Source organism: Carassius auratus, chromosome 41 (genome assembly GCF_003368295.1).
Source record: "Carassius auratus strain Wakin chromosome 41, ASM336829v1, whole genome shotgun sequence".
NCBI lineage: Eukaryota > Metazoa > Chordata > Actinopteri > Cypriniformes > Cyprinidae > Carassius > Carassius auratus.
In genome coordinates this window covers 22,417,054-22,430,859 of record NC_039283.1, presented here as the reverse complement: position 1 = coordinate 22,430,859, position 13,806 = coordinate 22,417,054, and the positions used below count along the sequence as shown (strand labels likewise).

Sequence of the window (13,806 nt, the reverse complement as noted above, 5' to 3'; positions counted from 1 at the left end):
AAATGCAATTTGCAGCAGTGTGCTGCTATGTTCAAAGTGTTTTCAGTGGCTGGTGTCATCTTTTTCCTAAGGCTCCTGAATGTTTTTGGGAGGGCTGTGTGATTCCACGTTATCCCCAGATAAAAATGGAAATGAATTTTCTTGGAAAGCCTAATCTTGATTAATAAAGCAATTCACCTGGCCTTTGGGGGGTTACATTATGAGGTAAAATGGCTCTGTTCCAAACCCTGATGAGCTGTCTTGTTTTACACTGCATATATAGACCGCATTCTTAATGAAATTGCACCTGCACACACTCTACATAGACAGAAACTTTCATTTAACATGCAAATAGCACTTTTCACATAAAGAGCTTGGCTGACTTGACTCAAGTTTGGTGGAATAACAATTAGGGAATGCATTAGGGAATTTCTTTCATGAGGAAGGATGCATGCAATTGTTCAGAATTTGTCCAAAAGCAACATGTGTTGCACTTGGAACAGATTTTGTGTTGGCAAAGCCTCCTAATATGCTGCCTACATAGTTTTGGAACGGAGCCAATCTATCAGGCGACGGTTTAGTTGGAGATACTTGGTGGCTTCTCACAAATCGGCACATGCTACAATTAAACGTCTCCCTCCATCCATGTAAATTCAGAGCAGATAGTCATCCTTATCAGGCACATCATGCTACTGTCATCTTGGGTTTTTAATTGAGTAGAAGATCAATGTGAAGCAATTGCGCTTTGATGTGCAGTCAGCCGTTTATTACGCAAACTTGGACTAAACTATCTGTCTTTCTGTTGCCATAGTAACCACCTGGAAAAGAGCCTTCAGCTGCTGATGGACCGCGTGGATGACATGAGTCAAGATATCAACAAGTACAATACATACTGCCGCAACCTCAGCAAACAGCAGCAGCAGAAGCAGCAGGTACATTTGCTTTCTCTCGTCTGGTTCTTTCTAAGTGGTGTTGATCTGATGCACATGCACCACCACTCCCTCTTAAATTGGCTTTGTAAAGAGCATACTGCAGTGCCATTTCAGCCCAAGTTGTTGTTTAGAGTGGCTGAAATGTCTAATTATATGCCTGGGAATAAGAGTGCAGGTCCAGAAGAGGTTGATTGGATGCACACGCACTCTTGAAGGAAATGCAGGGACTTTGATATTAATGCATTGTTTGAAAACTGCTTTTTGCAATCAGTACTTTTGAAAGTAAAACCAACAAAGCCAGTGCAAGATGAATGCTGCATCATGCATATGGATTCATTTCAATAATGCAGTAATTTAAGGATGCATTTCTGTTAAAGTGACTTTCAGAACTATGGTCTGGTCAAGCTCAGATGCATAAACTTTGATAATGAATGGTAACAATTTACAAGCATAAGTAAATGGTAATGGTTGTTTCCCGCGAAATTGTCACTTCCTAGAGGATGATGCAGTTTAAATTGGCTTTTGTAATATATAAAAAGTCATCACTGTTATTATTAACCGAAACCTATTCAAACTGTTTTCATTCACTGAAATAAAATCTAATTAGATGACAAATGTAGACTTAAAAATAAAAAAAAATGGCAAATGCTGCGTCAACTGAAACAAAAGACTTAAGTACTACAACACAAAAATTCACACAAAAGTACACAGCATAATTAAAAACTTAAAAACGTAAACTGAAAATAAAAAATTAAGAGCTAAATCTAAATATTCCACAATGCTATAGTAGTTTATAAACAATACAAAAATGACACTGCTATAAATTGAGTAATTAAAACCGTATTCCCATGAAAGTTGTTTGAAACGGTTCTAATTTAAATATGAAGAAACTGGGGGAGTATTTCTTAATAAATTCCCATTTTTTCATGTTAGACTTAAGTTCAGCACCTGGGGACATGATAAAAATGACATGCAGTCAAACCTAAAGAGGGAAATTATTGTAAAAGTCTTCCTTATGTTCACTTAATAGTTATATGGCGATAAAAGAAATCTAACTAATGTCATTTCCATCTTTGAAATTATTAATGTGGTATTTTATCAAATTTATGTGACTGGACATGAAACGTGCTGCATACAAGGAATGGCCCGCACCATAAATGGCTGATGTGACTCTCTGCCTGAGATAAAACCGGTCAATAGATGGTTATTTAGGGTTCAGGAGGACCATCCAATTTACAATCCTTACCCGCTTCAGATTCATAATTTGATCCATTTCGCCAGGCTGACCAATCAGCCAAAATGCCCTTGACATTTTCAGGTTTTTGCATCACAGACATTGAGAAAACATGAGTTGTGAGCACCAGCTGAAAACAGAAAGAGGAGCGTGAAATAATACAGGACGCTTCTGGGTTCATTTTGTATGGAGTTGTTTTAAATCTGACCTCATGCAAGTAAAACAGGATGATATGAAGAGAGGCCACCCTTGAAATCAGATAAAGCAGAACGCTATTTTTCAAGTCGCTCCATGATAACATGTTGACACGGTAGGAATATGCATGTAGCGGTGTACATTTGTCAAAGTTTCTGTTTTTGTACTCTACATTGGATAGCTTGCTCTTCCTAGACCGAAATGCTCTGACTATAGTAAATCAGGAAAATAGAAAAATCTGAGATTTAGTCTTGGGCTGAAAACGGAGTAAAGTAAAAGCACCTCAGTGAAACATGTAAATTAATTTGAAATGCCTGGCTAAAATACTAAAGGCTTTAAAGGGATCGTTCATCCAAAATGTCTTCTGTTTGTGTGTTGTCTAAAAGGAGATATTTCACAATGTGCTAGTCATTGTTTCACATACGAAAGTGAATGACTGTTAAGCTCCAAAAATGAGGAAAAACCCATAGAAATGGCCTGTATAATGTGTGCGTTATATTTTCAAGACTTAAGCCATTAGATGGGTTTTAAACAAAGGAACAGGAAAAAAAAAGTTAAAGGAAAAGGAAGTTTTAGTCCTAAAAGCATCACAAACTGAGAATTATGTTTTTCAAACCGGTTTCCTAAAAGAAATGCAAATCATAGGAGTTTCTTTTACGGTGCTTGTTGTTTTTGTTTTGTTTTTTTGTAGCTTGAAAGCATCAGAAATGTTGCCTTGACAACAAAATGAAATACAATAAGTTGAAGTACTTAAATTACTAAATATAAAATGACACCTGAAAATAAAGACAAAAGCTCTATAAATACTAAAACTAAAATGAAACGTGAAAATATAAAAATATAAAGCTAATTAAAATGTCTAATGCTATAATAGCTAATACTTAATACTACAATAGCACTGTAAAATGATCAATATCTATATTCTATATTCTGTCTAATTGAAATCCATTTTTCCACCCACTTTCATTGGATGGAAAAGAGCACCTGAGACAGTCTACTTAACCTCTACATTTGGGTTAAATTCATGGTTGGTTTTGAAATGGCTTCATGGTGCGTAAATGATTTTATTTTTGTGAAATACAGATTTTTTTTTTTTTTTTTCTACGCCTTTTGCCTGTTGCTCTTGCCTCATTAGCACTTTGAAAAACAGTGCTTTCTTCCAGAACAAAACACACACTGCAGTCAGGGGGATGTTTCTCCAGTGAGATTTCAGTGTTTATTAGAATGCCAGCATTTCCTGTTTGACAGGATGGTTGATCCTTTCAAAGAAATTTAAAGGGTGCCCTCAAACAGCGCCGTAAATGAGGCCAGACCCCAGCGGCTTGGTCACGATCAGGTCACCACAACGGCTCCTATATCAAGCACGCTGAAATCTGCCGTAATTACTGTTGTCATCGATCATATCCTTCCTGTCTCCGCCTCCACACAGCCCTGTGCGCGCCGGTCCCCGGGTGAACCATATAAACCAAATGACCCGCATCAATCACCATTTTATATCAAAGAGAATTGCCGCTGTGTTGGCAGTTTGCATTCCTAAATCATATGCCTAATTTCAACAGAAATGGCTGGTATCCTCAACGGTGGCATAAGTCGCACCAACCCATTTTCCATGAATATCCCGTACATAAAAAATGTATCTACTGCACATTTAAAAAAAAAAACCATGCCTGAATGGTCGAGCTTGGCAAAACTAGGGCAAATGGAGGACTTGTCAAGCTGTGCTGTTTGCAGTTTCAGATATGTCAGATCAACCTGTCTTCAGGTGTACATTGAAGTAATCACACTGCTGTGTTTGTCCTCTAGCTAGCGGTGGACAGCATGTCACTTTAACAGTGATCGAGGTTTTTTTTTTCTTTTCCTCTCTGTAATGTAGAGATTTGGATAAACCTGTGTATTAAATGAAAAGCTGCTTCATATAACATTCTATGAATATTTATATAAAAAAGGATATGTTTTAGATTTTTTTCATAGTTCTTTTTATAATTTATTAATTATAATTTTTGTTCTTTTATTTCTCTATATTCCACATCCCGTTTCTTCTTTCTTTATTTTTCTATTTAATTTATTCCTTTTTTCTTTTTCTCAATTTTATTCATTCATTCCTCATTTCTGTTAGTTGTAGTGGTGGTGTTTTTCTTTTTTCTTTCTCATCCATTTATCTTTTTAATTACTTATACCCTTTTATTAATTTTACTTGATTAGCTCTGTTATTTCAGTTTTGCTTGATTTATTTTTGGTGAATTTTATTTATTTGAAGTATTCTTTTTGTTTACATTCTAAGTACTTTTGTTTCTCATTTTTTCTTTCTATAATTTCTGTTTTTATTTATTAACATTCATTTTGTATAAATTTTTTATTTTTGGTTCTAGACTTTATTTGGGACTTTCTGGTTTTGTTTTGATCTTTTGAAAATCTTGTCTTGTTGATGCTACTTGGGTCACTCCCAAGTTTCTCCAGTTTATTTATTTTTATGTTTTTGTACCTTTTCTTAGCTCATTTTCTCCTCTTTTCTGCGTCCTCTAGTATCTCCAAAGGAGGCAGCAGGAAAACACCCAGCGGCAGAGTCGTGGAGAGCCTCCATTACCCGAAGAAGACATCAGTAAGATGTTCAAACCTCCGCAGGCGCCTCCGCGCATGGACACGCTCCTCATCGCAGGTATCCAGGGGGTTAAATGGCTTTTTCTTCCAGCCTATTCTGCAGGCCATAGGAAATTTATAGTCCTATGTCTTGAAGAATTGATGCATGAATTGATCAATTCAGCAATGAATGGATCAGTTTAAATGGACTGGGAATAACTGCAGGTCTTAAATCTTCACCATGTACTTATCCCGATGGAGTCGCTGTTAGATTTGTATCTGACAACCATCATCTCTGAAGGGGATGATTAAGTACTGAGGTTGTCAATAGTCCCCCCACCCCCCAAAGATATAAGAAAATATAAGAAATAAAAGCTCTAAATTACAAGTATTTAAGAATATATTACGAAGGAGAATTGTATTTTTTATTTATTTTTTTTAAACCTGCATTGCCAATATTGTAAAGAAATGTAAAATAAAAAAAACATTGGCAACTTATAATTTTGTCAAATATACTTTACAGAAATACATTTATTAATAATAATGAATATAACTTCTTTTTTTTTATGATCTGGAAATTACACCACTCTCAAACTCAATGACTCTATGTCAATGGCATACAGTGCAAATCATTATTTATTTGTTTGCAATTTTCTGAATCTATCTGATGCACCAAGGCCATTACAAGTCATTCTCACAATTATCACAAAACCTCTTATTAGCCAGTTAAAAACATTACCTTGACATGTCAAATAAGCTAAATTTGCAGTGTAGAAATACAGAATCCTTAGATGTCCTCCTTACTCAAAATATAATTGTACTTTAGGGGATTTGTGGTGCTTTATTGTTTTAAAGTAGTTATAATCCTTTTATTACCTAGTAACATCTTTTGGCACTTAATACCATAAGTTAAGATACTTGTTTATCTGAACAACAATGCTACAGTCTTTTATTCTTTGAAAATGAGTGTTCCGGGTTGGAATGTGAGTCTCTGTTTTGGTTTTTGAAACCCATCCACTCTGCAAGTTTACCCAATTGTATTTCTACATCCCGGGTTGCCAATTGGCGGAAAACAAAATATATTTAATTTCACCAAGTGTGCGCTTTCCTGTTGATGTCGTCAATCTAGCAACCTTTGCTTGTCAAGTGTGAGCAGGAAGGGCCAGGTGAAAAAAAAAAAAAAAACACTGTCCAATATTTTGAATTTGGACTCCAATACCTAGTTCAACCACTGTCAATCCTACAATACAGCTCCTTTAAACAGTCATATATATATTGAATGCTTTGAAAAGAGACCAAACTTAAGTCTGTGCTTCAAAGAAGATACATGACAGAATTTTGCTAACATGTAAAACATTTTATTTAAAGCAATATAAGTTTATTGTTAAGTAAATGCACAAATATACAATGTTTTATACATTATAAAAAGCCATTAAAATTGTGTTCTAAATTTTAATTTGATATCTCAAAAAATTAGCTTGCAGAAACCTTTTGTTTGGGCATAATACCAGATGTTTCCACTAGATGAAACCACAAGGAGTGATTTTTCTTTATTTTTTCAGGACGGTTCAAACTTTACTAAGCATGTCCATGTCTAATCATGTTTGTGTGTGTTCACGTAGCAAGTGCCAAAGCCTTTACTAAGTTTCGTATCATTGCAGTTATCTAAAAAAAATAAAAAATAAAAAAAAAGTTCACTCCAAAATGACCAGGAATGTGCGGTGCTTGGGCCCCTCAGGACCAGGATGTAGAACATTGTTATACACCAAAATCCTTGACATCAAACTCTGGCTTCTTCAGACCATTGCTGTGTGGACAGTATTGATTATTCAACTGGAGTAAATAGTTATGTTTGTTCTTGTATCTAATCAATTTGTTTCCCTCTGCTTCTTCACAAGGACAAGTCAACAACTACTGTCAGAACATTAAGGAGTTCACCTCGCAGAACCTCGGTAAACTGTTCATGGCAGAAGGACTGCAGGGCCACAGCAGCTAGAGAGACGTCAGGACTGACGAAACGGGGATACGAGCGACACATCTGCCTTTTCCCATCTCTAACGTCTTACAAAAACCATTACATTGAGCTTAAAGGAAAATCTTGTACAGATTTTTGTCATTTGTACAATAAAGATGTATGCATCTTCATTCCAGTCTTTTTTTAATGTTTATTCTCTATCCAAGTTACAGCATATGTTCCAAAGAATCCTGCTTTCTGATTAATTGGCAAAGCTGGAAATAAACTGGTAATATCAATGAAGTTTTCTCGAATTTCACTTTCAGACTTGCTTTCACACTGGGCTTGTGCACTCAGTGGCTCTAGTTTAAGGTGTTTTAATGAGGCTGTCGGATTGGCTTTAATCACAAATAATTATGTGCACTAAGAATGGCGTACAGCAGTGCAATTCTTGCTTATGATCTTCCACAGCATGTTACCCGCTCGGGAGCCGGGCCGCAGAATGTTTAAATGGTGTCTTTGGTATGTAAAGATTTTCATGTCACTTCAAACAAAGGAAGAGTGATTACGTGAGATCAGAGGTCGCTGAAATGATGCATCTGTTGTCGATTAAACTGTAGTTGTAAAGACACTTTCAGTTAGTTGGCAAGAAGCAGTTTGTTTCTGTGCATTTTAAAGCATCATAGGTGGGATCTTGACATGAAAGGTAGGTTGCAGTATTATGCAGAGAAGCTAATGGCGTAATGCATTACAATTAGTTGGGAAAATGGCACTACGCAGAGAAGTCAGGAGAAATGTTGTTCATAAATATACTATTCTTATGAAACCCTTCTGGATTTTTTTTTTTAGCTTAGCAGCATGCCAATGTAAAACTAGCTTGCAGCTGTAAAGCATCCTAGATCAGACACCTATGGAGTCAGTGCTGTTAAGATGTAGAAACTATACCATCAGGCAAAAATATTTCTCTGATGCCCATTCAAAACTACACACGTGTTCTGATTCAGTTCAGAATATATAAAATTGGAGTTGCCATTTGGACTGCATAGTTATTTCATATTCATTCTCAGTCTAAATAAGAGCCTTAGGTTTGTAATGCATGAACATGATGAAATATATTGATGCTATAAAATGTAATATTCTTATTGCTTTTTCAGGTAATTTGAATTAGTGTCTTTTTAATATAATTTATCATATTAAATCCATTAGAAGCCGTGGTTAACAGCTAAGCAACACGGAAGTAAACAGCTTCGAACGCTGCTCAACCAATCAGAATCAAGGACCGGAGCTATCCGTTTTATAAGCCAACTAATACGAATTAGTAATGTATTCCAGTATTCTTTTTTTAATTATTACGTTTGAGATTTAAAAAAAATAAAAAATTATTATAAAAATCCATATCCAAAATTTCATATCCAAGTTTTAACAGCCTTAAAGATAAATAATTTTTGAATTCATGTCCTTCTGTTCTTTTAGTCTGGATGTAAGCAGCAGGAATATATGACAAAAAGTGCTATATTATTCGATTTTTTTTTTAATCAATAGCTATATGCCCTGTTAACTTTAAGACGGTTCTTAATTTGTTTTAGAGGGCTCTTCCTATATTGGTTGGGTTTCTTATTTTTATTTTATTCATCTATATATATTTTTACCTTATTCATCTATATATTTTTATTTTATTATATGAAACTTTGTTGTCAGTAATGATGCTTCTAACATCAGCTAGTCGTGAGGATGTGATGTCCAAACAAACTTGGGGACTCTGCATGCAGAACTTCTCATTCATCTTTAAGATGTTTATGTAGTTCTGCGTCGCGCGACTGCGTGTGCAAACTCGAGCCCGCGTTACCGCGACCTATTGAAATCTGTAGCGTTGATTAAAAACAGCTTGTCAGTAATGATGGACAATGCCTCGGCTAAATAAAATGAAACGAGTTATCTCGCTGTTAAGTCATGACTCTTACTTTTTCCCTTTCCTCTCTGAAATTGCCATGGCAACTGCAGTTTCTCCATGCGCAGGCGATGGGAGACGAGAAGAGTTCTCCCCAACCTTCTAAAAGTAATCTTGTAAATCCTCAAAACCTAAAGAAAATATTGATTTAGCAAAGGTGTGGGTGGGAGAGATGAATGAAGGATTTGCGTGATGAAATACGAAAGATTGCCGATTAAAAATAAAATAAAATGCAGTGGGCTGAGAGATGCAGGTTTACATCTTCACTGTGTTTTAACCCGTTTCATAACAATACTTTCAGACAGTAACGTTCAACACCGCTTAAACTCTTCTGCCGCCTGTCAGGATCCACGAGAGGATGAATGCCGGTCAGGAAGAAAGCGGTGCTTTTCTCTCTCGCGCGCTTTTTGTGGGTTATAACGCGTCATAAAGCACAAGCCGCTTAATACAGCGCCTGTCCGGGGTGGATAATTATGACGAGTGTTCCCCCACACGTCCTGTCCTGTGGGATTAAGCGTTCCGTCAGCTGCGAGTGGCTGATAGAGAGAGAGGATAAACCAATGATTGACTTGGCTTTATACCTGACCCCACTTTACAGCACCCGTTTTTTGTTTTCTCGTTCCACTCTGGAATAGTGCGAGTCGACTGAACGCTGTCGATTTCTCAACAGTTTCAAAGATTTTTTTTATTTTTTTGTAACCTGTATCATTATTTGATATTTTACGCAGACTACATATACGTAGCCGCATTACTTATTTGATGCAGCATTCCATTCATGCAATAAGAATTTCCCACTTCCTTTTTGGAATGCGATAGAACGCTGCACCATTTTTGAACCGTTACGAACATCAATTCATGGATTCGTTCATGTTGTTATATAAATGTAAACACTTTTAGTGCATGTAGATAGATATTTACTTTATTCATATATATTGTTTTTTATATATTATTTGATATTTTGGTAATCTATAAATAGGCGTTTATTCCCTTTAACGAAATCGGAATTTCTGACTTAGATGTTGTAATCGTGCGACAGAACGCTGCCCATTTTAGAACCCTTCCAAAAATGTATTTCATTGATTTTGTTTTCATCCATTCTCCTTAAGGTTCTTACATGAATTTGTTTATGTCTATAAATATCTACAAATATCTAGGCTACTGTTTTTATATATTTTGGTCGGTATAGGCTACATATTATAAATATTTTCTCATGAACTGATTCATTGTAAAGCCGTATGAGGATCTTAATTATTTTAACTACAGTTTTACCATTTATTTATTTTTCCATTTAAATATTTTTTATCTACTTTGTTGAAAGTTGCAACTATTGCTGTTTGGATTTCTCAAAAATAATACAATACTGAATTTGTAAATATGACGATAACACTTGAGCTATATTATATTTGGGAGGGAGGGAATGTTAATGTTTTTTTTTTTTTTTTAATAACACATATATATATATAGGCAGTATTCTATAAAAAGTAAGAATTGTCCGTTTTGATTTTATGGTGAACAATTTTCTTTCCCTTCACCAGACACCCTGAGGTTTCCCAGTGGATGTGATTACCGGTGGCATTGGTGTCACGCTGCATTCCAAGCAGCCACTGAATAACAAATTGGCCAGTAACTATGACCAGGATACCCCTGAATGAGCTGTGACACTAAAAGCTTGATGTGTTTGTTATATTTTGAGCAGACAGCTCAAGACCACTTACGCTCTCTTCCTGTCAGAGAGGCAGCGGATGACCCAGGCTGGCTTTTGCAGACGCCTGCAGGTGATTTAGACTGATGCTTTCTGTGCGGGTTAACCTTGAGTTTGAGAAACTCGTTCAAGCTTTGGAGGTCAGTAAATTCTCCCGAAGTGTCAGCATTTTCACATTGCTTACCTCAGGAACTAAGGAATAAATTCTCACCCAATTTTCAGAGCTGAAATCGCTGCTTTTTTCCACTCTCGTGGCCTTCAAGTAAGAGCTCTGAGCTGTTCTTCATGATAGCATAAGTGACTTTGCACATGTGTATGTGAAAACTGCTTTCCAATAAGATAAGCTGCATCTATATGGGCTTTCGCATATTTATCGCACCTCATAAATAAGATGTTTGCTGCAAAACCTTGTTACACTGGAAACAAATTATCTGTCAGAATCTGATCGTTGTGCCAGTAGGAATGTTTAATGCTCAATGAGCGAACCATATGGCTCTCGCTCAGAAATGAGCTGCCAAAAGTCCTTATGAAGTACAGCACAAACAAACTAATGATCTAATTACACAGAGCCCAAATATACTGATTTAGGCCGGCATATATTCTCTAATGGACATATTTAGAGTGGTATTTAAAAAGGAAACATCACTTTTGACAGTTGTATAAGACATTGAGTCATGTAGTTTGTTGAGGAGTTGTGCACTTTTACTTTTCAGTTCAGATATCCCAAAGACTCATTTTGATAAGTGTTCAGAAAATGTTTTAGGGATTCTGTTTGGGGATGCATGTAGAAACATTTCTGTTTTAAATTAATTCGACAATGCACACATAATGATATGTTTGTTGATGCAAATACAGGTCTAATCCAGGACTATAAAAGCTGAATCCTTGTTTGAAACCATCTGTGATCAAGACATGTACTATGACACATGGGACAAGTATTAAGACATTCACTTACAAACGGATTATACATTTCATGCAATGAAAGACTGGAGCTCTAACAGCCCATGAAGGGAAAAGTTACAAACCATTAGGTCTCATTAAAAAGCTTTAGCAAGATAATTAAGCTTTTTCTTTTGTGTTTCTAATGTGTTCCTTAAAGTTAAATTAAATGGTCACTAAAGTAGCTTACTGAACTGATACTACGGGATGAGAATAAAATCTGAATTTAATTTACATTGATAATGACACTAACTTTCCATCATCAATACTGTTATTGATCTAATTTGAATCTATGTTGAACTGACTTGAGATAAATAATGACACTGTAGACTAAAAAAAAAAAGTTTTTGCCACAATTGCAAAGAAATGTCAAGAAACGCATGGAATTAAACTGGAAATTTTGAAATTAAAACTGATGTGTAATTTTCTTCTATAATCTAGTTTATTTACAACTTTGAAAAACACAGAATGGACAACCTTCAGATGATCTCTGTATATTAAGCTGCAAGAAGGTATTTTAACTCTGAAAAAAATGTACACATTTTCATCTTTTGAACTTTGAGAAGTTTTCGCACTGTTCCACTCCACAGATCTTCTGCATGTCCCTCTGCAGCATGACGCTGCACTAGGACTGTATAGCATGAGCTGAATGTGAAATTGTCCAGCAAGAGCACAGTGGTTTGTTACTTCTCCTCACCATAAAAGCTGGCTGAGATGCTTTTCCAAATCAAACTGAGCTTCCTATGTAGACAGCTTTTTAATTCATAAGTGTGGCCTTAATAAAAGTGCTGTTAGAAAATCACATTCTGTACTGAAACACTCAGTGGGAACATAGTACATCTAGAAAACCAGTGAATATAAATACAATTTGTAACTTTCTAAGAGTACAGAAAATCGAGTGTATTAGCTACTCATATTACGTGTGCTATGTATTTTTATGATTATTTATTACCATGTCTTTTTCTTTTGATCTATTTATTGCATCCATCATTCAGATTCAGTAACATGAGTTTCTTACATGCGTCACATGTTAGCCCAACACTGGTGATCAGTTGCAGCAAGGGTTTTATTTAAAGGCCTTTTGTGATAATCCGTGCCAGCTGAAAGCGACTATTCATTCGGCTTTGACTCTGAATAAAAGGATCAAACGAGCTGGAAGCCGCACAGGAATGATTTGGCCTTTCCCTCCAGCTCACGTAGAGATTCACGAGCTATTTAGAGGTTGGTGAATATTAATAATGGCCAGATATGATAAAGTTCACTGGCATCATTTTGCACCTTGATTTCCACCATCAATTTGATTTCATTAAGAGGTTAACAGTGATAAACGGGCTCAATATTTGACTGTTTCAACCATTTCCAGGCCATATTTAGGATTTCTTTTAGTGATTTCTTTTGTGCTATTTTGGTGGTTCTTATCTTGAATAATCAAGGATAGATGATAGTTATCTGACTCCTCAGAAGAGCTTTTGCAACATACTTGCTTGAAAGAATAATTGCTGAATATAATATTGATATATTTGCTGAAATGCACTCAACCAGGTTTTTAGTTTTGAGCTCATATATTTGTTTAGCCTTTTTTCATGTCTTTTTTTTTTTTCTTCAGTACGCTGAGATGCACTAACAATAATTTCACATTCTATTTAACAAAGTTTTTGGGTTGAGGTCATTGAGTAGTGCTTTGGGAATTGTGGTTTTGTCACGTCTCCGTTGAGCAGATGAAATTAAGGTTGACAAAACATGATTGATGGCTTGATCGGCTTACTGGGACAGCCGGTGCCAGGGTTCAATATAAGCTAGAGTTTGGAAGGCACAAGGTGGAATAAAACAGCTCTCGGAGGTTTTTGTGGCATTGACATAGAGTTGAAGGACCATAAACCCTCAGTAATGTATGGTGCTCTTTTCATTGTGTTGACTGATAGTGATGGCAGACACTCATTTCCACTGCACTGCAGGCGTCCAGCTGCCTGTGTGAACCCTGTGCTGGTGTATCTGTGGTGTTCTAGCTCGCTGCATGTGTATGATTGAGGCCACTGCAGTCCGGACAACAGCATATGAATAATGGAGAGGTCACACGCGGTCAAAAGAGCCAATTCTGTCTGGGAGCGCTGCTGTTGGATCTGCTGAGCTTTGTTTTCAGATGAGCCTGAACATTAGGTTTCAAGATAACCTTCTGTTTAAAATGACCTTCCTGTATTAAATGTCAAATAACATCAGATTGGACTGTATGTATGAAATCTGTTGCCATGGTATGAGTAATTTTCCACATTAAAAAAAAAAAAAATTCTTTAGAAAGGAATCATGATATTTATTTAAAGATATAGACATTTTGGCCAATTATTAGGA

At 36.0% G+C, this 13,806-nt stretch overlaps 1 protein-coding gene across 1 annotated transcript in view; it reads left to right on the top strand.

Annotated features, from left to right (window-relative positions):
• LOC113059294 (eukaryotic translation initiation factor 3 subunit H-A-like) overlaps positions 1–7,062 on the top strand; it is a 45,696-nt gene extending 38,634 nt beyond the window's left edge. The window contains exons 6-8 of the mRNA XM_026227682.1: positions 791–911; positions 4,864–4,996; positions 6,816–7,062. Of these exons, the coding sequence (XP_026083467.1) occupies positions 791–911; positions 4,864–4,996; positions 6,816–6,913 (352 nt within the window). The 3' untranslated portion in view covers positions 6,914–7,062. The remainder of the gene's footprint in view (positions 1–790; positions 912–4,863; positions 4,997–6,815) is intronic.
• The last annotated feature ends 6,744 nt before the right edge of the window (positions 7,063–13,806 follow it).